This window comes from Ochlerotatus camptorhynchus, unplaced genomic scaffold (assembly GCF_037179485.1).
Source record: "Ochlerotatus camptorhynchus isolate MF236.1 unplaced genomic scaffold, CSIRO-AGI_Acam_v1.1 ptg000443l, whole genome shotgun sequence".
Classification (NCBI taxonomy): domain Eukaryota; kingdom Metazoa; phylum Arthropoda; class Insecta; order Diptera; family Culicidae; genus Ochlerotatus; species Ochlerotatus camptorhynchus.
Window position 1 is genome coordinate 4,046,676 of NW_027040929.1, and position 25,455 is coordinate 4,072,130.

General features: G+C 38.6%; 1 protein-coding gene across 2 annotated transcripts; it reads right to left on the minus strand.

Moving 5' to 3' along the window:
- Positions 1 to 447: 447 nt before the first annotated feature.
- On the minus strand, positions 448 to 14,406 carry Spt20. Of its 2 annotated transcripts, none has more exons than XM_065234831.1 (9): positions 13,513 to 14,406; positions 9,436 to 9,590; positions 8,608 to 9,369; positions 8,391 to 8,540; positions 6,098 to 6,394; positions 2,461 to 6,036; positions 1,687 to 2,059; positions 1,371 to 1,622; positions 448 to 1,303 (listed from the first exon to the last, which is right to left on the minus strand). In XM_065234831.1, exons 2-9 carry the CDS (start codon positions 9,472 to 9,474, stop codon positions 879 to 881), a joined length of 5,874 nt encoding a protein of 1,957 aa, XP_065090903.1. In that variant the 5' UTR covers positions 9,475 to 9,590; positions 13,513 to 14,406; the 3' UTR covers positions 448 to 878. The 2 variants fall into 2 exon arrangements, with proteins under 2 accessions (XP_065090903.1, XP_065090902.1); XM_065234830.1 differs by having other exon boundaries at positions 6,098 to 6,397.
- Positions 14,407 to 25,455: the final 11,049 nt, after the last annotated feature.

The window sequence follows — 25,455 nt, forward strand, 5'->3', positions numbered from 1 at the left end:
ATTTTAAGAGTAGGTAGGGGTAAGAAGGGCCTAATGAACAGGTGGGGCATAGTGAGCATCCCGTGCACCAGTTTGGACTTCCGGCCGTTCGGAACAAGTTGGTTGGTGGTAGGATCAATATCATAATGTTATTGAACCTACTGCCAGTTTATTTGTTTCATGCAGCTTGAGATCCAGGGCCAAACTACGGAATGCTCACTATGCCCCTCCTCCCCCTACTTATTTGATGAAGGAAAAAGCATTCACCTTGCCAACACCAGAAAGAGATTAGAACGCACCTTAAAATTCGTATGTGATGCTATTTGGAGTCGAAAAAAAAATGTCGCACTCAATCTTCAATGATTTCGCATGCTCGTAAAAGACCCAAATTATAGATCTGTAGATCAGTTTTATGAAGAAATCGTGAACAAAAAAAAATCCAGCAAGCAACAGAAAACAAACACTCACTAACATTGACATGCTATCCCATGCTTATTTTCTCTCGTTTTATTTGTTTCGCACAATACGACATTCCTATTTTGTTTGCTTAAAAATTGGTTTATAGCTTATAGTTTCTTCTCCATTTGCATAAAATTAAATTAAAACAGAAAGCTTTGTTTATTCACCGAACAAATAAACTATGGCTTTCCCCTAGGCTTAAGATAGGAAGGCCATCACCGTAATTCCACCCCCCCCCCCCCCCCCGACACAGCGGGGTCACTGGTGGGAGGGACCAACCAATCGAATTTGTTCTTACATCCTATTTATGCTAGTGTGACTAAAAGAGCGCTGTGAGTGGGTTTCGCGTGTTTCATGTATGTGCAACCGTATGCGTTGTTGCAATTATTGCATGTAGAATAGGTAGATAGGAAAGAAGTTAATCAGAGTGTGGAAGGAGCTTACTTATTCAGGTCGGCTGCCGATCTCCGTCGGTGTTTACTTGCCAGAGCGTTGACTACACTCTGGTGGTGCGTGAGCTGCGGCGGAGGTGTAATGGTTGGCAGAGGAAGTGGCGATACGACACTATTGTTGATGGTTATCTGCTGTGTCTGTTGCTGCTGTTGTTGGGCTTGCACTTGCTGCTGCAACTGTTGTTGGACCTGTGCAAGCTGTTGATGCTGCTGGATATGAATCTGCGTTGCGGCGGGTTGGTTTGATGTGGCAATCATTTGCTGAGCCTGTTGATGTTGCTGAACATGCTGTTGTTGTTGCTGTTGTTGCTGAAGTTTCAGCTGAAGCTGTTTCGCAGTCATCACAAGCTGATTAGGTGCAGCATTTGTTGTTACATTCATCGTTTGGCCCAACTGTTGGTTGTGATGTGTGGCTATCGGGGTGGATGGATAAGAATGTATTGAAGGTTTATTGGTGTTGGAATGGTTAAAAGCATGTACCTGTAATTGGTGTTGCAATTTTCAGTGTTGAACCCGCCAAGGTGCGGTGCTGCGCTACGCGTGCGGTTATCTGTTTGGCCGAGATCGGAGTAGTGACGGATGTTACCACCGGAAGTTGACCACTGCGCGGTCGTTGGCTTATATTGAGTAGCTGTATTTGTTGACCCGGTTGACCGGTGTTCACTGTCAGGGGCGTGGCAGCACGTATACTCTGCTGGCTTAATCCTTTCATACCGGAAGTTACAATTTGAGCTGTAAACAAACGCCATATTCAGAAACCATTCCCATGTCCACCATAAGATTCCTCACAACTTACCAATTGGCAGAGAGAGCAGACTAGATCCGCCAACACTGGTTTGTGGATTGGCGAGCATTACCGTTTGGGTTGTAGTTTGGGAATTTGCACCGAGTATGTTGGCAGCTGCACTACCCACGGTAGTGGTTCCTGTTGCGCCTGCGGTCGTACCTGCGTTTCCTGCGGCATTCAGGGTATTCAGCTGGGTTCCTCCGCCACCAGCGTTGGACACCGGTACGGATACCAATAGGCTAGTGGTTTGGTGGTGACCTGTGCTACCGCCAGCGGCAGCATTGTTTGCCGCGTTCAGTACATTGGCAGCTGCCGATGCACCAGTGGACGGAGCAGAAGACAGCGATAGCGAAATTGGTTGGGATAAACCTGGGATTTGAACCTAAAGATGCAGAGATCGTTATTAATAACAAAATATATCTTGAGCAGGTGAAGCCAACTCGGCCTGAACATAAAAGAAGCTAAACACCAAAAAAAAAGTCACAATAGTATTTGAAATGATGTGGCATTTTAATTCTTAATTCCCAAATTTGTTTGAAATGTTTATAAAACATACATAAAATCTTAATCAGTGTATTTTTAGGAACTTTTAAAATGTCTGAACCAATTGTTGCCAGCGAAGCATATTTTCACTCAGAGAAGGAGTATATCCATTATGATGACGTTAAAAACGATTGCTTCATATGTAAACTGAAGTAGGTGAATTCCCACTTCTAGAGGAAAGATAGCTAACAACTAGAAAAGACCACCCAGGCACCTAAAATATTTGAATATCAAACGTACCTGAACATTTTGCAGCCCCGGAATCGACGTCATTGCACCATGCAGACTGGCAAAGTTCAGTCCCTGCAGATTGACAGTCGTTTGCTGGGGCTGATGGTGAAGCTGTTGCTGAATATGTTGTTGTTGTTGCTGCTGCTGCTGCTGCTGTTGTTGAGGATGGAGGGTCACCGTTGGCGGAGGACTAGAGAGTGGCGATATCGATGACGATGGTGACTGAATTTGCAGGTGCTGCTGCTGAGATTGCTGGTGCTGCTGTTGGGGCGTTTTCGGCGACGGTATCGTAAACTGCAGGCCGGGGCTCGCAGTCGGAAGGTTATTAGTTAGATTTATATTACTAGATGAAGTCAGTCTTTCGATTAATGCTGAATTATTATTACTACTGTTGCTACTGCTATTGTTACTGCCTAGATTAGAGGTGTTTGCCACGCCGAGCGTCGAACTATTGTCTGCTGCTGCGGCCGCCGTTTGTTGAGGAGATGGAGAAGTGGTGGCTAGTAAAGCACTTAATCCTGACATATTGTTGAATATGATATTGCCAGTTCCTCCGGCTGCTGAAGCACCGGCATTGGTACCGCTAGGACCTCCGCTAGCTGCATTCACGGATGCAGATGAGGAAGCATTGGAGTGATCACTGCCGGGCGATGAGATACCCTGTATTTGGAGCTGGATGTCATTGCCGGTGCCAGTGGCGATTCGTCGAATGCCATCCGCCCCTTGAATCTGCAGCTGTATACCTCCGCTTCCATCGGTGGTAGCTCCGCTTACTCGCCGAATTCCCAAAGCAGCAGCAACAGCAGCCGCCGCATTCGAACTGTTCGTGTTGTTTGTATTGATGTTCAGTATTCGTGGATTTGTACTATTGATTATCAATTTACTGGTAGTATTGTTGGCTACATTGGTAAAGTTTTGGCCACCGACCGCATGTCCGGAAGAGGCAACCACGTTAAAGCTTTGTGGAAGGTTGGAAGTAGTGAGAATTGCTGGAGGTGATGCAAGTTGAGAAGCCAGCGCCGACATTGTAACCCGAATGTTGGAATGCTGCAGTTGACCAATCTGTTGCTGCTGAACCTGCTGTTGCTGGTCGTTTGTGTTGGCAGTAGCTGGTTGAATATTTATCAACTGCGTCTGCCCTAGACCTCCACCCGAAGGATTACTGCTGACAGCAATCAGGTTCGTGTGATTCAGTATCCGCTGGCCCCCTGACTGTTGCTGTATCTGTATCTTCCGTCCTCCAACGCTATTGAACAATGCTGCTGCGGCGCTACTCGATATCGTTGTGGTTCCAGTCACTTGATGATGATGGATGGTGTGCTGCTGTTGGTTAAGCTGCTGCTGCTGTTGTTGCTGTGCTTGCTGTTGCTGAAGTTCTGTTGTACCTTTTCCTACCGGGATAGTCAAACCACTGTTTAACACAGATGAATTTGTCATCGCAGCGGGAGCACTATTCAGCAAACTGATTATGGCAGCATTTGAATTCGATTTGACGAGATGATGCTGTTGCTGTTGTTGTTGCTGTTGCTGCTGCTGCTGCTGTTGTTGCTGTTGCTGCTGTTGTTGTTGTTGCTGCTGCTGTTGTTGTTGCTGCTGTTGTTGTTGCTGTTGTTGTTGTCGAAATTGATTGGCTGAATTCATAATGCTGAGTGCAATAGCGTTGATCTCTGGGTTGTTCGTATGGATAGTAGTAGCAGTGCTTTGATTTTGTTGCTGGGATTGAACATGTTGGGTTTGTTGTTGCTGTTGTTGTTGATGTTGCTGCTGCTGCTGTTGAAGCTGCTGCGAAGCTTTGTTCTCTAGCCTTACCAGCAGCGGGACACGATTTCCAGTAGCTGTCGTACCGGTTGCACCGCTCTGATTGATGATAGTGGCAGTTTGTGGAGCTGAGGTAAAAGTAAAGCCTTGGATATTCTGCGTTCCGGTGACAACATTGCCACTAGCACCTGCAGCGGTTTGATGATTACCAGCGGTAGCGGTTGTAATGTTCGATATCTGTCCCGAAGGCTGAACCAACAACAGCGATCCGTTGCTGAGACTTAACGTTTGCTGCTGGGGTTGGTGTGTTTGAGTTTGAATTTGCTGTATGTGTTGTTGCGGTTGTTGTTGTTGCTGCTGTTGTTGTTGCATGGTTATTGTAGTGCCTGTGGCTTGCTGCACGGCATTGCTGGCGGTATCACAGGTGGTAAAAATTTGCTGATGTCCGGCAGCATTAGTCGTGACAAGCTGCTGTTGGTGTTGGTTTGGAAGTTGTTGCTGTTGTATGTGTATCTGTTGCTGCGGTTGTTGGTGCTGTTGCAATGTCGCACCTCCGATAGTGATGATGTTAGAGGACGGTCCAGCAGTTATGATTTGTTGTTGAGTTATTTGTTGCTGGGGTTGTTGCTGCTGCTGTTGTTGTTGATGAACTTGTATCTGTTGTTGATTGCCTGGAAGGGTGCCTGGATTGGTTGTATTTATCGTTATGTTTCCGCCAGCTGACGCAATTTGGGACACTAAGGCCGGGTTTGTAGCTTGCAGTCGGGTTATTAAAGCATGCGTAGGTTGAGACTGCAACTGTTGCTGAATTTGCGAAATTTGTTGTTGGATATGAGCCTGTTGTTGTTGGATTGCTTGTTGTTGTTGTTGCTGCTGCTGTTGTTGTTGTTGCTGCTGTTGTTGTTGTTGTTGTTGCTGTTGTTGTTGTTGTTGCTGCTGCTGCTGCTGCTGTTGTTGTTGTTGTTGTTGTTGCTGCTGCTGCTGCTGTTGTTGTTGCTGCTGCTGAACACTCTGCTCCCGCATTCCAGCAGTATGGAGCACCTTAGGAACCTGACCTGGCACCAAGTGCGTAATTTTGACTGACTTCCGACCTTCCTCGGTGAATATTTCCGTAAACTGCTGAATGTATCGATGTGCATGCGCTCTCGTCCCCAGCGTAAATTGACATGCTTCCCCGTTACGTTCGCTTTCCCGGTAATCTCTGTCCACGTACAGCTCACCCAAGTATTCCGAATTTGACGGTCGCTGAAAGATTGATAGCTTTATATGGTAGGTCCTCGTATCGCCACGGCTAACCACGCGATCCGTTTCCAGAATGTACTCTTCGATTAGCTGCGGAATACAGTCCCGACTTTCCTTTGGTCCATCGTATTTGCGAGCAAACTTTTCCACATTCACCTCCGGAGGTGGAGCCAGTTCAGGTAGGTCGAGACTTGGCACCTTCACAGTTGGTGTCACATCGGAAGGCTTTTTCGGCAGTGTAAAACTAACGACACTTCGCTTGCTAGCCGTGTACTGGCGGGGTTTCGCTCGGTATTTTGTCATGAAATCGCTCAGCTCCAAACCGAAGCTGTGAGTGAACTGATCCGTTTTCCTCTTGCGATTTATGGCGACTTGGGAGAACTTTTTCGCCTGCCGCCGAATTGGTGTCGTATTGAATATGTGACGACGATGCTGTTGGTTGATGGCCATAATACCTACTTCGGGGTTGGGATCCAAGCATAGCGGTTCTGCCGTTGCTAACACTAGTTGACTTTCAAGAGCAATTTTCTCCTCTGGACTCCAATCTCCCTCCGCCGTCAGTAGGTTCACATCGGCCAATAGAGTCTGTAAAATAAATTCCATTAGTAAAATTACCCTGACAAAGCGAAAGTTCCACACAACTTACTTGATTGGTGGGTTTCAGCAGCACATGGTACGTATCACAGGTAAAGATCGGAAACGACTGCCGATAATCGCGAATTTCCGCAATCACACAGCCCGAGTAGAACAACCCCGGACATTTGCTCTCGAACATATCGACAAGCACGAGCGGAATTTCCTCGCGATCGATGCACTCGAGCAGTTCCTCCTCTTCGTACGGCCACCGGATGGTCTCCTGAAGTTGCTCGGAATTGATATCCATCGATGCACCCGTCGAAGGTGAACCAGCACGTTCTGATGATGTAGCACCACTTTTTGAGATCTGCTGGAAACCAATCAAACGATTAGTCCCTTAAATTCTACATTTAAATACAGTGACGGACAAAACAATAAAACCACCTTTAAGCTGAACTTGAAAATCTTTGCTAAATTTCTTAGCAAAGCGAAACTACTAGGCCAGCATTTGTACAAGTATGACGTTCTACAATACTGGCTGATTGACAAATTACGCCGCCTCATACGAATGTAAAATCGAAATTGATTTAGCACATGGAAAAAGCTTGGGACAAAAAATAAGACTACTTCATAGTTCCGATGATTTGAACGTATAATTATTATGAGTGCCACAGGTAAAATTTACCTAATTTAATATGGTGCAAGGAAGTAAGGTACACAAATAACCATTTATACGTTTACTTTGAATTTGATAGAAACCTATAGAGAATTATGGACGTGCAGCGCATTGTACGGAAGCGGAGAGGCAAATTGTTGTAAGGTTTAACGAACAGGAAAATTCTAAAAAATTTGTTTTCAATATCCCCAAAGCATCGTTGCTTTGGGGATATTGACTGCTAGTTCCATGAAAAAAAGATTTCCTGGTTGGCAATCGTTTGCCAACCAGGAAATCTTTTTTTCATGGAACTAGCAGTTTGCTTTGTCTCGCATGAACTGCCATTTCAGAGGCATTGCGTGCAGCTATTGATCCAATATTTTCTCAATCCAAAAGATAGAACCAATCCCGTACCACGAAAACACCTCCTGACCACAATAAAATACCATGTTTGAACGGCTTAGTAGTGTACTGGGGCTTGTTCGATGCATTGGCAGTGAGCTGTTCTGCCCATAATCGCATATCAGTCCCATATCGATAGGACTTTACATGCTTAATTAGCATACAACGCGATTCATAAGATGGAAGTGGAAAACTCGTCCAACCCAACTTTCTTAGAGCAAACCACAAGAACTGCTTTTAAACTGATTCAATGCTGTTCACATGTGTATCATGATATGGAGCCCAAACTATGCTACAATATTCGAGAAGTGGCCAGTAAAGTGTATTGATTGTGTAAGAATCATTGAAGTGCAAACTAAATCTTTTAATGAACCCGAGCATGTTGTTTGCTTTGTAGGTAATGCTATTATAGTGATAAGCAAAGGTTAACTTGGAGTCGAGGATAACACCTAAGTCTCTGACTGGATAGCATATTTAATTGTTTTCTGGCCAAGAGTAATTGTGTCGTGTAGCTTTCTTGTTAACGATACAGAATTGGTTTTTTTTACATTTAGTTCTAATGTTTTCCTGTCACACCATGTGTAAAAAACGTCAATTTCATGTTGAAATAGTTGAAGATCTTGCTTTAGAAATATCCATGAAAAGTTTCATCAGCATATACAGAAACATGAATAAATTTCAAAATATGTTCTATATCGTTGACAAATAAGATAAACAGTAATGGACCAAGATGTAAACCTTGTGGCACACCAGATGTTACATTAAATATGGTGGACAGATTTCCGTCAAATCTTACCTTTTGTGTCCTCCGTGATAAGTACGACTCGATCCATTTCAGTGGCCTAGGATTGAAGTCTAATTTGGAAAGCTTGAAAAGCTAGATAGGTATATCAACTCTGTCGAATGCTTTACTAAAATCAGTATATTGCGTTTCGACATAATTTCCTTTATCCATTGAGTTTAAACAAAATGACACAAAATGTATCAAGTTGGTAGCTGTAGATCGTCGTTAAACAATCCCGTGCTGTCTGCTAGTAATTACAGTTCTAATCTGTAAGAATACATTGTCATTAATGATGGATTCGAATAATTTAGGAATGCTTAATAATATAGGAACTTTTTTTTTAAATATCAGACTTTTTATCGCTGTTACAGGTAGTACAAGTACTTGCCAAGTGGTTTTGCTTTACTGTTTTTTTTTAATTGACGATTATAGGAAGATTTTCATGTTCAACTTAAAAGTGGTCTTATTGTTTTGTCCGTCACCGTACAACACTGAGCTGAGAACTGGCTTGGGATCACTTACATTTCGCCCTCCATCGTTAGTTTGATCAGTTCCTCTTCTAAATGCTAACGAATATCCTTTATTGCCGGGATAGAGATTTAGGATCAGGGTGTTGAGACTCTCTCTCAACACCAGTTTCTCCAGCAGAAACGATGTGTTTCTTAAGTTAAGCTACAACAAAATAAGCACATTAAAATTACAAATCACACGGAGGAACCGTAAAACTGTCTCAACTCACCCTGTTGGTTTCAGTATTGTCCTCAGCTAGTAATTCAAGATACAATTCCCTAAGTTTGTCATGTATGTTAAACCTGCCGGTAGGGTTCGAGCTTCCACCAGTCCCCGCCGAACCGCCGGAATTTCCTGCACCGGTGTGCTGAGGGGAGCCGGTCGGGCCATAATTGCTGCCACTGCCGTGGTATTGATGTTGCTGCTGGTGTTGGTTATGATGATGATGGTGGTGGTGATTGCTGCTACCGGAAAAATTACTAGAGCCCGTGGAAGAACTATTGATTGATGAAGACCCTGATGCTGCTAATGGGGCTAGAGATCCGGCCGAGGAAGATAGTTTTGATTTCTTAGACGGGGAACTACTGACGTAGCCGGAATCAGTTGCTCCCCTCTTATCGATGTGATGATGATGATGGTTGGTCAGCGTTAAACTGCTTCCCGAGATACCACTGCTTGAGGACGATTTGAGCAGCTGGGAGGTGGAACTGCTACCCCCGGATCCGAGGAACGAGGAAGCTGAGGACGAGCAGGGTGTTGCTAGTAGCGTCGCTGGCGGCGAGTTTGAGTGGATCCCGCTCAAGGTCGCATACGACGATGACGATGGAAGCGGACTAGTCGCACTGCTACTGCTACTAGTGTTGAACAGTGGGGTACTGTCATTCAGAATAGGACTAGGTAGACTCGGATACTGCGGCGGTTGATCGATCACCAGCGTTTGCTGCCTCGACGGAGACTTTCTTAACTTACAGTATGCATCGTTTAACATATACTACAAAAGGAAGACAGAGCAAATTATGCTATCTACTATATCCATATGCGATATAATTGTACTTACATCAGCTTCTTGACATGATGCAGGCTCCAAGCTTTGCATTGTGGTTTGTACAGGACTACTGTTGACTTATACATTCACAATAGAGTTTACAGTCTTTGAAACTGTTCAGTAGGATTCAATAAACTATGCTTTGCTTCGACATCTGACGATAAATTCTGCGAATGGAAAAAAAGAAAGAAATTGTTGTGCTTATCATTATTATTTTGGTAGTTTTGGAGTACATTACAAGGATCAAGATGGACCATAACTACTATCTCATATGTAAAGAAAGTTTCACAGAACATGGAATAGTTATGCGTTCACATGCAATGTAGTACGCATTAGGATTGTTCAAAATATCGATTGTCCTCGACTGAAGTCCTGATCATTCTCTCAAAAATTGAGCTCATTTTGTTACAATTTCATACTGAAATGACCCGTTGAAGTTCATACGGGACTTACTATGCGGCTTATAAAAGCAGCATAGCGTTGCCAAGGAGTGTTTTAAGAGAATACCAAGGAAACGACACAATTACTCTCAAGGGCATTTTGAGAAGAATTTTAACTAAATTCTTATCGAAAATGCGCATGGATTTTGGTAAAATACTTTCGAAATTCTAAAGAGAATGCCAAGAGAAATTTTCAAACAATTATGGAGAGAAATTAAAACCCATTCTCGCGAGATTGATCAAAGCAAAGTTTACGGCTGCAAAAATATTTTGATTTGATTCGGTTTGATTTTTCTAAAAATATTGTTAATTATATCAAAAATCTAAAAGAAAAACTGTTTTTTTTTCCTGCGCTTCGAATTAACCTTGGAATCTCCTTAGAGATCTTTTCAGAATTCCTTTGGAAATGTACCCTTAAAATTCGATTCCCTTGGTATTTCCCGAATCCTGGAATACACTTCACAATCGTCATGGAATTTTCCAGAGAGCTACTTAAATGTTTTACTCTGAACTCACTCAGTTGACTAGGGAGTTCTAGTCAAAACTTTCTTAGAATTTTTCCTAAAACTCCCTAGAAAATATTCTCTAAAATACCATGGTGTTGCCTCTGAAATTCATTCTAAAATCTGCTCAAATTTGTTTTGGGAAAAAAAATCTAAAATTCTCTTAATAGTTCTTCAAAGTGACTGTATCCTGAAAATCTAGTCCAGTCCAAGGGTCTTGAGGTTTTTTTTTTAAGGGAGGACGAATTATATTTTTTCCCGATTTGTCATCGAAATTCACAGGTTTTTCCCGGTGACTTCAAAAATTCGGTTTTTTTTCCTGTTTTCCCGATTACCCGGTTCATTGGTTACCCTGCATTTTTTTCAATATTTTTATAAAAATCAAAACGTCAAGTGCTTGATGTTAAGAATACGAAAATAAATGCAGAGTGAATTTCAAGAGATTTTTGTAGGGTATCTTTTAAGGGTTTTACATAAGAATCCGAGACAGTTATGGATAATATTTCTAGGCAATACCGGAGAGAATCATAAGAGTATTGAGAGGAATCTAGAAAGTAGCTCTGAAGATATTTTGGAATGATCCCACGGAAATTCTTGAGAAATATTCAAAGATAGCCCACAGACAAACAGACATAACACTCGCAAATTTTTCATCGGACAAGCATTTAACGGACAATTTAAAAGTATCGTAGTTGGTAGTACCGCCACCTGTGGCGCGCATAGTCAATTCCCTTGCGTTTGACGTTTACACACTACCGCCATCTGTTCAGCGTAGTGCCCACCACAGTATACTCAACAGATGGCGGTAATGTTTTAGCGACGATGTTTTACAGTGAGAAATATTCAATGTGTTATGTCTGTTTGTCTGTGGATAGCCTGAGATAAGTTTCAACAAATAGTTTAGAAAATTCAGTAATTGATTATTATTTTTTTCAAAATTCGTACTTAGAAACTCAAGATCTAGGATTAAGATATTTTTTCAGAATTCTGAGACTTCGATTGAGAATAAATTCCATGATCTTTTGACAAAGAAAATTGTTCAAGATTATTAATCTACAAATTTAAGAAAAGTGTAACGGTGAAATAGAACGCTAGTCTGCGAATGATAACAGATGAGATTGAGGTCAATCTATGGTAAAATATTCTAGATTTTCTAGAATTCCCAGTTCTCAAGGATTTAAAATTAACAAAAATATTCAAAATGCCGGACATGGTACATGGAAAAATATTCCAAATTGTGAATTTTTACCAAAAAGATCACCTGTCTGAGACTTAGAAAGTGTTAAGGACACTGAAATCATATAGAAAAATTTTGGATTTGAGACGTTTTCGAAACACTGGAACTATGTAAATAGGTATAATTTTCCAATCAAATCCCCAGTATAGTGATCATCATGTACAAATATCAAAATTTCTTCTTTCATTATACGCTTCTTTTATTTGTTTATTTGTTTATTTGTTATGGTTGCATCAACAGACTAGAAATAGTCCCAATGATGTGTTGTTTGTCTTTTATTTGTTGAAAAAGATAAGTTTTTATATGGCGATCTAAAATGCTTGTCCATGTTGTCGCTTTTTCATAAGTTTCATTCCAATACCTCCGGGTAATAACTCATTCTGGGAAATGGCATTTCTGCAACTGTCATACACCGATCACAATTCTATTAAGTAACATCTACGCTTGATTTCATCACGAGTATGTAAGTACGAATATGGTCACCTCGACGAATTGTGCGATTACGGTAAGAACACCAAACAACGTGCAAACTTCAACTTGTCTCTCCTGCGCATATTCTTGCAACAACAAAAACAACACATCATTGACACTCGTGAAAAACAACAACAGCAAAAAAGGATCCCTGCCGCAGCATACAAAGAACGCCATCCAAGCCAAAGATCAATGTCCTTCATTTCCCGTTACGATGCTGTTAATTATAATATCCCGATCATAGGGGCCGGTTCCCAGTTGCCACTTTGCATGGGAAGTGGAAACGATCGGCATACTTTTTCTGCATACAAACTCGATGAATACGAAAAATATACGTAGGTACACCTCAGACCTTGGGCGGGTGGCAATGACCCACTGATGCTGCCAGCACCACCACTCTGGCAAATGTTAGCACCAACGAGAAGGGACATTCAGCGTAACCTATTTACCATGACACTAACTACACATTTCCTGTCTGCATCGTATTGCTTGTCCGATGGTATTGAAACTTGCTTGAATGAATCTTTGAACGATTTCCTGAATTCACAACATTAACTCTATTCTCCACGCACTGTGAAGTAATGAGCTCCTTCTTGTGATTTGATAAACAAACTTATTTTCTGCATTTTTCTCACTTCCTCACGCGTGGAACTACTCACGTACTCACTGCATATTCGATGCGACTACAGTGTGAGCAAATACCATCGGATTGTCAATGATTGTACCATTGGAAAACAGGTTCATGTAGTTTAATTTATTCGGATTCAGACTTAAAACTGCTTAAACGTCACTCATGTTATAGAATGGTAAAACCAAAATTAAACGTTGGGAAATGACACACAACATCAAAACAAACAAGCATACATTAGGGTGGTTCAATGGTAAAAAATACAAACCAAGAGCATACCCAATTGGATATTGGCAACACTGTTGTTTCACACTGTGAAAAGCGACATTGAAACTAATTCAAACATGTGATGACCTACTATTATTTTCTCATTCTCAAAACTGAATGCCCAACAAATACGTCACAATTGTGAATGGTAGAGAGACAGAGATCGTCACTCTTGTAGACATTGCCGACATCGGCTCCGTCATCGATAGCAGCAGCAACCATCAATGGAATAATGCTGACCAGTGTCTTCCATTCCCCATCTTTCCGCGCGAGTTTCCACTGTTTCCCATTTGATTTGGAAGGATTTCGCTCTGACTTTTGACTGACAGATCCTTCAACCCAATAAGAAAAAAAAAAACTACACTGTTGTTGGAATAGATCCAAAACAAAATTTACTTTCTTCTATAACAATCGTTTGCCATTTTGACAGCTATGCTGTTGAAAGAGTGAAATTTGCTCACATACAGGAAAGATGAACCAAAAGAGAAATCTCTCTTTCAACATTTTCTAGACACACAGCTAATCAACGAAAAACAATCCTACCTTTGGTCAACAATAGCGAGGATATCCTTTCGAGTGTTAGTTAGGGGAATATCAATGGAATCCTTCTGTTGGAGTATTGCTTCGAAGATCCTACGGAGGTCACCTAAATTTTCACTGCTGCTGTGTATTTTCGAGCTCACATTTTTCTTGTTTTGCGTAAAAGCAAAAAAACGCAGAGAGATCTTCCAATAACACACACTTTACGACCACGAGCACACGGTCAAAACGACAGCGAGAGACGTCCTCTTTTCACACACGCAGAACTCTCTGAGCTCTTCCTTCAGGCTTATTCTGCCGCCGCTGGCTGGCTATTGGGGTTCGGTACAACTGTTTTGCCCTAAGGTACGGAACCGATTGTAGCACTTTCGAAGTAAACAACGCACTTTTTCACGTCCCGTATGAAGCCAAATTTACCAGGCAATATCATTCAAATGTCCCAACTTTATCACAATTTTGCCAAAACTGATACTTACAATATTTACAACACCAAGAAAAAATTCCTACAATTTAAAACACAACAACTCCGCACTAGCACATCGCAATGGACAACTAACAACTTTTCACCCTACTTCTTGTGCTGCTGTTGCTGCTGCTTTTTTGCTAGTTGGTGCTCTGTGTGGTGGTGAGGAGAAAAATCCTCGCGAGACAAATCCCGATCACCGATTTGCACCGGGATGCTGCGTTCTGCCCCAAACTGGTTACGATTTACTAGACTCGACCGCGTACAACAAAACCCAACCAATCTTTTTCGATAACAACCATTTTTAGGGTCTCAAAATCGGACACTTTTTCGACTTTTTTCCCGTCGAAGGTCTGCTGCAATGGACACACAATATAAGTAGGCTTTTCTCGTTTTCACACACCTCTCACACTGAATTTTGACAACTAACTGACAGATGCATGTACGAATTGGACCGATGGGACAGATACAACGAAATCGAGAGAGTATTCCGCAAGGTTTCGCGTTCCCAGGTTCTCCGCACTGGCATCAGCTGATGACGTAGTGAGTAAACCATGTACTGAAGCGAACATAGCACCCTAACGGTACCTGTGACATCAGAGCCCACTCACACAACCATCATTCATTCAACAAGCAACCCTGGATTGCTACTCCTGATAAACTTTTGTGAAGCTCGCTCTGCTGCATGAAGGTGTGTGCGTTTCACATGTGGTTCCTGGTAGTGAGTCGGTAGTCGTGAATGAAACAAACGGGACGGCTGCAGTTTTTTTTGATGAATGAACTCGACAGCGAGAGCGACGGCGGCGGCGGCTATAAAGCGGCACAGTGGGAATGATCGAACAAAAAACGATAGTTAAAATACATTCCAATTAGAACAGTGTACAGGACATTTTTTTTGTTGATTACTTTATTTGTATATGCTCAATCGAATAAACTTTACAGAGCCAAGTTATCATTTTCGTTCGGTTGTGAACAGGACATGATAACCAAGATCTTTCAATAGTACAAGTTATGCGAGACATCTTCCAGAAGGCTTGATGACAAAGAAACTTATTGCAACAATGCAATCAAATATATTATTAGTACAATACATTTTATTGTATAAAAATATAAAAATACAATAGAACTTATTGTTTTGCAAAACAATCTATTGTATGTGGGACTTAAAACATATAAACGGAAGGTTGTCGTCAATTTATTTTTATTTTCATTAATTAAGTTAAGTTTTTCATTTCCATGTCTGAATAAACTTTGACAATATATTTAATACATTAGCCTTCCACGTACCTTGTATTTGATGTCCCAATAAAACAAAAATGATTACTGTGTTACCTGACTTATAACGAATATACGTTGTATACGAGTACCCAGAATACAACGTATAGTTCGTCTAATTTTACATTGCAAATGCTATGCAAAATTAGACGAGTCATACGTTGTATGGTATAGTATGGGCTTATGGGTACTCGTACACACAGAGAAATGATTTTTAAATTCAAATGGATATATTTTTGGCTCAGGGCCTAATATATTTTTGGTATTGATTCAAATATATTATTCGGTTAGTTCAAAGAAAAATATTTTTGAATCAACAAACCGGTTGTAGAGTCAATAATCTGTTTGTTGTTTCTAAAAACCATTTTGTTGATTCAAAAATATGTTTCGTTGAAACAGTGATACAATATGTTTGAATCAATAACAAAATGCATTAGGGCCTGAAACAAAAATCCATTTTTCTGCGTGTATACAACGTATATTCGTTATAAGACAGGTAACACAGTAGGCGTGCCTTATGGCTGAATGTTATTAGGTTTGAGTTATACTTTTGGTGTGGTTTAGCATTCAAGCATTATTCGTTCAATATGACGCTCGAAAGCCTTTCGTCCGCAGTGTTAAAAGCGATGCCAGAGGAGAATCAGTGAAGCATTTTCTAGGCATGTTTATTCAAATACATCCACTCTTTGTTCGCAGAACACGACATTAATTCGACAAAATTGTCGATGATCAAAACGGCTAGCTGAGGACAATCAATATTTCTTTTGGAGGCGAACCAGCCCCAGGCTGAAAGCCTCCATAATAAAGATAAATTAATTAATTAACAATCAATATTTACTGATTTGAACAGCTCCTTAACAGGTCAGGTAACAGACTAAAATAACCTTAAAAAGGAATTTGTCAGCCCACTTTCCACCCAAAATAAAAAAATAAACAGGATATTGATATGCTATGAGCTTCGAGATGCGCATCTCTTCTCACTTTTAAATAAACATAAATACAACACTTATTTGGTATCATGAATGCTTTATGTAACGTTCTTATTCTCTTCAATATATTATTAGAATATTGATTCATTGAAAACTATTTAACGTCTAACGAACAGTATGCTTTATTGCGCATGACATTGTTTTGAAAGGATTTATAACTGTTATAAGGTAAATGATGGTTTCGACAATACTTATTATCGTCCGAGGGTTGAAATTTTAGAACTTAATTGTGACACGTCGAAAACGGGTTCAATTTTTTATTTGTATTTAAATTTAAAATAATTCATCTGAAATAAAAACTAAGTAAAACGTCCAGTTGGTTCGATAAAATCTAAAAGCTCTTTGACAGCCATAAACGGAAAAATACGCGCTGAGATCAGTTCGATGAAAACTTTGTTGCTATATCGTTGTATTCCGAAGGGATCTGCTCGATACACGAAGGTTTTTTTTTGGCACATAGATGAAGCAGTCGTGTCGCCAAAACGAGATCTCGCTGTATAAGACATTTGAAGTTGCAATGCTATACAAACAATTTTAAGTTGCAACAAGGCGAACTATCTGATGGTAACATTTCTGGTATCAGTACTGCAAAACAAATTGGACTGTAGCGGGCAAAAATTAAGTGACATTTCTGAGCTGTGTTTTTAACGGTGACACTAAATTGAAAGAAAAAAACGAATGAATGAATGTGAGAGTAGATTTTCCTGTGACAAAGCCAAACATAATTCTGTCACAAGAATTCTTTCAATACAATGATAAATTTTCAGCATTGGTACACACACTAACTTTGAAGTACACATTAAATGAGTATATTGTACTCATTTGTTGAATTCATTCCTAACTGTAAAACAGTGCGTATTAAAAAAAAGAAAAGCGTGTCATTTTTATTCATTTTTTAAAATACCTTCTTGCAGTAAATGGGTATAAATGGGCCTGGTGAAGTGAAAGCGCAAAGTGTTCACTGATTTGTGAAATATCCTGCAAATCGGTCGGAGTTCGCGGTAAAAATACGAGCGATTAGTACCTCTATTTAAAAAAATACGCGATAAAGGTATGATAGGGCCAGCAGATGTGATCAGAAAATAATGCCTCGAACGGGAGTACAAATAATTTCATCAATGTCAAACCATAAAACTGAATATTTGGAAAAAAAATACGGAATTCCCGGATATGGTCCGGAACCGATTATTATGAAGTGGAAGTGGAAGTATGGTGGAATTTATGGTATGGTTTCAGGTTAACGGACAGGAAAACGAGGTTTACGTACACAGGAATCGAAACCCGTTTCATGATCGGCATCCCTTACGGGATTAATCCCAGTATTTTCCTGGGTTATGTTGAAAACTTTCTTCTTCTATTTCTTTATGCACGACTAGAAACAATTTCTTTACCCTGCAATAATTTCCTCAATGCCTGCAACTCTTGAATATTTCAGCATTCAGGACAATTCTGCTGATATGTGATGTAGTGTTTGTGTCCACGATTATGTGATTATGTACAATAAAGAATATGAAGTATTTTAATGATTTCAACTTGTTTAAAGGTTTAAATTCCTTATAGACTTAATGGCATTTATTGACACATGCGTCGAATATCTTTTTTTTTTCCTTTATTAGAGAGATTTTTAGCCGTGGGCGAATATTAATTAATGAGCAAATCAGTTTTACTCATTTAATGAGTTAAGCCGCTATGGGCGTAATTTTACTTAATAATGGATACTTTCAAATTAGCGTACAGTAAAAATACAGTGACAATTGTTCATACTTTTACTAGAGGGCTTTGGGTTAAGGTAATGGAAATTACTTATAGCACCATAACACCATAGATGAATCATCAGATTTTTTTTTGTAAATCGAAGTTGAAGCAATTACTGAAATAAATTACAGGATTAAGCTATGTGTTATACTTACCGAAATGATCTTCATCGATTTATCATATATCACATTTAATTATGTCATAATATTTCCTCACAATTCAACCTTACCGCTCACCAACTCGATACATTCAACGTTCTGAAACTGAAACTGTTTACTTTTCACCTGTCGAACGACATTTGCTAACAAAGATCTTCTTGATTTGTTATCTTCGCTAAAATGCTTTTATTTTGTGATAAAGATCGTGATAAACAAAATATTGTGATAAGTTTAAGTATGACATTATATTACCTATGACTCAAAACAAATAACGTGATTGGATTTATTTTGATAAGTTGCGTTATTTTCGATAAATCGTTGAAAACGTACTGTGTAAATTGCAACTAAGTGACGCAAACCGCGTTTAAAAACGTGTTAATAAACCGTGTCCACAATTTTATAAAAAAATACTAGTGTCATTTATTGCAGCATCTAAACACTTCGATATTTAATTGACGAACTAACGCCTAAAGTTACAAAATTAAATTGCAAGCGGCAACTTATGAACAAGTTTGTCGCTTAAAATACACGTAAATTTGAAAATTCGCATAAATTCAAAAATTAAGCGTAAACCTAGTTTTGCACGAAATTTGTATAAAAAGACAGCAGGGTAAATTCACTGCTTATTGAAATATTGAATGAGTTCAATATTCGAGTGGAATAAAATATCTAGTTTGGAACTGACTTAATAATATCTTCCAGTCGAGCTTCCAGTCATTATTCAATTGGAACTTTTGACATTCATTGAGTCATTGAAAGGAAAAAAAAAATGCATTTTTAATTCACAGAATATTCTAAAAAAAAAAACAACGTTGGTAGAAAGCCGCCCAAAGCCGATTGTTCCAATTTAAGTCGATTCACACACTGTGCGGCGGCTACAAAGTGAACGTAAAAAACAGAAAGAACTACTGCTTGCTGCTCTCCGTGGATGGTAGAATGAGAGAGAATGCACAAAAAGGAAATCGTGGAAAAGCAAAAAAAAAAAAGTTCGATTTGGTAACAAAAATATTCGCAAATTTCTGAGAAAACGTCAAACAATAGGTAAATATGAAGCTAGAAATAAATCGCTTACCTTTTGTATTAGGAAATTCAACTTTCATTGCTTAGATCCGGACAGCGCTCCGTATATTTTGAGTTAAAAATTCACTCTTCCACGCATATCATACTTTTTTCACTCTTTCACGAAGGAAGCGAGTAAGAGGCGAATCCAATTCACGGTGCGCTACGTTTCGTCAGCACAGGAATGTGACAATTTCTTGCAACACCGAGCTTGTCCACCAGCGCAAATATAAACAAACACTTCACTGTTCTATTGTTTATCGATTTCACGAACAATGTTCGACCGGGCGATCGAAAACTCGCTGAAATTGATTATGGAAATGAAGACAAAAATTTGCACCACTCCACCACTCGTTTATAAACACATTTGACGCACACAACGGATTTTGACAGCATTTGTCAAACAGGAAAATGAACGAGCTCTCCGAAATGAATGAATCGTGAACACTGTTTTTGGCTTACCACGTGCCCAGTGGGCTTCGAATGGAGAGAGCTTTCCAGGAATATAGTTCGGCGGTTCAAGCAATTTGAGCTCTGCTAATGGAACCGAAGAAAAACACAGTTTGGAATGAGATTCCAGAGCTTTGAATGACAAACAGGTAAAATTTATATAAACCATTAACAACTTCCAACAAAATTATTCCTAATGTCATCAATTTAGAGATAAACTAGCCAATGGCTAAAAATCTCTTAAATAAAGATTTAAAAAAAATGTTATCAATTTACTTCATTCATTCACTTTCATTCATTCACATCCACCGCATGATGATGATAATGTTTATTTATTTATTTATTTATTTATTTGTTATGTTTGCATCAACAGACTAGAAATAGTCCCAATGATGTATTGTAAAAAAAAGTACAGATTATACAGACTACATATACTATAGTTACTACAGTTACAAACGAAAATAACTAGAAAAGCATTGTCAACTTACTAAAAATTTATAGGTCTTAAATTTTACACTTAGCTGTTGGACATCAAGCGCATGTTATGGCGGCGCCGACTGGGATTGAACCCAAGCCTGCTGAGTGAGAGGTAATCATGCTTACCATTACACCACCGGCGCCGCTAAGAAGCGATCTCAGTTAGTGGAGACGAAAATGTATCAAAACAAGAAACCATGCGCCTCCCTCCGATGGCCAATCTCGTCCAACCAAAAGCTCTCTACTTGGTAACCGCAAAATACCCAATAATGACTACAAAGTAAGCATTTTCGAGGGAAACTGGGACTACCCATTAAATGAGTAAAATTTTACCCATTTATGAGTAATTACAACTACAAAAACAAGTAGTAAGTACTCATTTTTGAATAACAAATACTCATAAATGGGTAATATTTTTACTCATTCAATGGTCCCAGTCTCCCTCGAAAATGCTTACTTGTAGTCATTATTGGGTATTTTGCGGTTACCGTGTAGACTCTATATCGCACACACGTCATAGTTAGAGTCGGTGTATAATGAGTCACGCCAAGAGTGAAGCCAAGTCTACCTATTGAACTGTCAAACCGGCTACCTATCGTGCAAAGTAAACAAGCATTACGATGCTATGAAAGGTCCGCAAAAGGTATTGCAATTAAATATTAAATATAATCGAAGAAATGATCATATACACGCAGTGAGCATTACATTTATCATGCGATACGTTTTGTAATGATCAGTAATGACAATTTCTACTATTTTTCTTTAAGATAGTTCGACAAAATCCCTGATATAATGATTTACTAGAGCCGTTAATTTTTTTTCCTCGCTAGAAGTAATTTGAAGTTGATGCAGAAGTCCTCTGTTGCCAAGTTAAAATAAAGGGAATCTTTCATAAACCGTGATGCGAGTTCAACTGTTTTTCTCTTGGCGTGACTCATTATACACCGACTCTAGTCATAGCATATTCTACTTTGCGTACTCGCGTATAACTTGTACCAAGATTAACCGAACAGAGACCAACTAAACTCGTTGCGGAACGTGGGGTAATACGCGCCCCCTAAGGAAATGATCGATTTTCGCTACTTATTGATGAAAAATATACATTTCATTTCAGTGCATTCATGAACCTTCTTGATGATACAGTAACGTCACAGACAAACAGACATAACTCTTAAAAAGAAATTTTTCAAAAATATCGTCAAGTGTATTTTGCATGGACACTATAGCACCCTCTGTCATGCACATTACCAAGCATTGGTTTGCAACCAGAGCATCCCTCGTTCATGCAATTTTTTCACTAGTTGCTTTTTCCTTGATCTGTCGGCACACCATGGTGCAGTTGTGTTGAATAAAAACAAACAGATACAAGACAGTGATGTCGGTTTGATTGAATTTTACAGAAATACGGATTCGTCGGAGATATTCACAGAAACTCAGACTTATTGCAGGGATTTGTTTTGTTTGTTTAGTTTGCTGGAAACATGTTTTCAAACGTGGTAATGCATCACTAATGATGCCATTTCTAACACCGCTCATCACTTTAATGTGTACACAGCAAACAATTATAATATGTATCAATCAATGATATTCATGGTAAACTAGTAAACTTTGATAGAATATTACAGTCATAAAAACAATTTGTTCTCAAATTAATATGTAACCATTTTTTTATGTTTTCGACAGATGTGGGGGGGGGGTTGTTTCCACTCACTTGCTATAAAAAAATATTTTTCGAAACTATGCAATCATTAGATGTTATAATGCTATGTTGTACTTGTAAGTAACAGGAAGAGGGTGTAAAGTATGTATTTGACTCATAAAACCTGTTAATTTCGCTTTAAGAGCGTCACAATTAGCGATCTTATGATATGTGAGTGTTCACTCAGAGTGAGCGCTCACGAGTCGTAAAATCGCTGATTGTGACGCACTGAAAGCAATATTGACAGATTTTATGTGTGAAACATATACTTCATGACCTCTTCTTGTAACTTACAAGTACTAATTAGCATTATACTATATCATGATTTCATAATTCCGAAAAACATTTTTTTATAGCAAGTGAGTGGAAGTAACCCTGGTCTCAAGTGGGATGCCTTGGCCACTCATCACATTCAAGAGCTGACATCTACTAAATTTACATAAAAAAGCACTGGCATCACTGATAAGTTCGAAATGTGGTATAGCTTGCTTAACGCTTAAGTGGCGCCACCATAACAAATACGAGCACATTCCCAACTAAAACCATATTTGCGATGAATGTGATTGTGAGTGTTATATCTGTTTGCCTGTCATCATGTAAAAATCTATATCCGAAGAAATAATTTTACAAAAAAAAAAAAACATAAAATTGTACTTTTTTTATTTTTTACTGGGTTATATGCGCCACTAGCGAGAGTAATAAGCTCCACCACGTAGACCAGTGGGGCGAATCCATACAAAAACCGGTCATAATTACATTTTTTGTTTTAAATTGTAATCAACATACTATTTGAGTTAGTTTATGCTCCGGAATCAACATTTTGTTTTCAAAATCCTGTTCAAAATAAGGTATTATAAAATTTAATATTCTAGGGTGGTTCTAAAATATTTATTTATAATTTTTTAAAGCAAATATAATGCAAAGTTGAAAAAAAATATGGAATATTTTACAGAGTCGTTGTATAGGTCTGTCTAAACATTGTTTCCATTTTGAAATAGTGATTTAGTAATATAATTAAATTGAACTTTTTTGCGGATTTAATGTGATTTTATTATATAATGTAATAGTTTTTATCGTTAAGGATGAGAAACAATGCCATTCAAATTAGCTAGTCATACACGCAGAAAAGTAAGTAAGTATGCATAATTTTAACGAAAAAAAAAACAGTATTATGTGCCAGCTCATAATTCATTATTTTAAAACAACAAAATTGTGTTATCGTTTCAACAATATTGTTTGTTTCCCACGAAATTATTTGTGCAAGTGGTTCAACGATATTTTATTTTGAAACAAAGCATCAGTATTTTGAAAATAACAATGTAAGACACATTGAATGAACAGAACCTATGAATGAAATAATATTTTTTTTATTCGTTAGTCATTGAATGGAATGCCATGTTTTTTTTTCAACAGTTTAAATTGCAATCGGTTTATTATTAAATTATTATTATTATTGTTTAATAGAGAAAGTACAGGATTCATCAGCAAACAGCATGAATCGTTGTCGTTGTCATTGTGAATTGTGATGACCTTGCTGATAGTTCTGTAATAATAAAATTTAACTATTTACATGCAATGGAAGTGATTAAATGAATGGCAGTTTTACCGGTGCGTTTAAAAAAAAATACCCAACAGCCAGAATGCTGAATTTTATCCATTCGGTACGGTTGGGTATAGAAATGAATTCCTGATTATTCTCCTACAAAATTGTGCATTCAATACAGCAATTACAGGAAAATTCAAGTGGAAATTATGGAATGATAACAAAATTACTTAATTGTATTTTAATTAACCGTTCTGATGAGTTTTCTTCTACAATCAACGTCAACATTAAATGGAGATGGAATAAAATTCAAGCTGTTGTTGAAATGTATCATATACTCATTAAAATCAACAATATGTTTTGTTGAACATTTTAATGGAACGAGCAAAAAAATGAGTTGTTTCTACCATGACATGCTTTAAAATAAATAGTATGTACTTGTTGTTTAATAACAACAATATTTGTTTAATGAGAAAGAGAAGGATTAGTAATTTCCATTTAATTCCACTACCTTATCTGGTTATCATTGACAGATACGCGTATTTCGTCTACAATGCGCAGACTTCTTCAGTGTCTTGTACTAATACTCGACTGGTCGAGAGTCGAGTATTAGTACAAGACACTGAAGAAGTCTGCACATTGTAGACGAAATACGCGTATCTGTCAAGGATAAGCAAATAAGGTAGTGGAATTAAATGGAAATTACTAATCCTTCTCTTTCTCATTATACAGGTATTCCACTAAGACGCCCACATTCATCAGTAAACAATATTTGTTGTTTTATGCCACCGGATTTCCTCTGCGTGTATTCATTGAATTTCGAGAAACATCAGTGTGTCATGCCTTGGTCACAAATTTACAAAATTTCGACGAATTTTCATTTTTACAGCTAAGCACAAAATTCGTTTCTCGTCGGATTATCATGAAATTTTACAATTGACGTTGAAATCTATCAGTGAATTTGAAAAAAAATAGTATAAAAATTATAATTCATGGAAAATAATTTCAATAACGACCGGCTTCACTCCATAGTGCGTAGGTGTTAGGCTTTATGCTCGATGATATGTAGGTTGCATACATATGGGACCTATTCTAGTGATATTATTTCAGGAAATATAAATTTAGGCTGTATTCAATACAGGTGTACCTCGATATAACGTAACTGTAACTTTTGAGAAAGGTTGCAAATACACATATATAATGTTTCATAAATTTCATAAATAATGTTTCATAAATTTCATAATTAAAAAAAAAACATTGTTTTACCTGAAAGGATTGAAACGCAACCTTGCTGTTGAGTTTCAACATCAATATCTCGAAAACAACAATTCAATCAAACAAATTAACATTACGAATACATAGGGGATTGTTTCACCTATCCGATGGTGTTGTTGTTTTACGGGATTGAATTGTTGCTTGTTGTAAATCGACGATGGAAGTGAAAAGTGACAGTTGCATTATATCGAGGTATACCTGTATACCTTTCTAAGGTTTTCACTGTCTAAAACTTCTGCTTTACATAACTCATAACAACAATTCAAACGTCAACGGTTTGAACTACTAGGAACTACTAAGTCGCTCGGCGCATATTGCCACACCCTCAGCGCAGAACTTTAGGCATTAAAAACGCTTTATTTATGATAGAAAAACATTCTGTTTTCTCACAGACCAAGAAGCTGGTAATGCAGTAAAGTTGATTCATATATCATGAGTTGTGAATGCTCTTATTTTGCCTACGAAAACTCATATCAAACAATCGAACATAAATCTTGATGTAAAGCACTACGAGAAACTTTTACTTTTTATATATATTTTTTGGAAGCAAATATTGTCAATCTTTAATTGGGAATCGCATTCAAACCCTTAATACTACCTGCTAACACAATTAATAGTCGTTTAAAATGTCTTATTATGCGAAATAACATGGTGGCGCGTATTACCCTGCCGGTGCGTTTTACACCAGTTCCCCTATAGTGTAATGTAAAACGAATATATTCCCTTTGTGCTTAGTTGCCACCGTACAGTCTCAGCTGTGCAGCGTAGTAGTATAGATCGCAGACTCCCACGGGATCGTGAGG

Coding starts and splice junctions, on each gene's coding strand:
- Spt20 (XM_065234830.1), bottom strand. CDS start 9,474: ATGCAAAGCTTGGAGCCTGCATCATGTCAAGAAGCTGAT. Junction 8,541..8,607: donor ACAATACTGAAACCAACAGG/GTGAGTTGAGAC, acceptor ATTTTGTTGTAG/CTTAACTTAAGAAACACATC. Junction 6,398..8,390: donor CTAACGATGGAGGGCGAAAT/GTAAGTGATCCC, acceptor ATTGGTTTCCAG/CAGATCTCAAAAAGTGGTGC.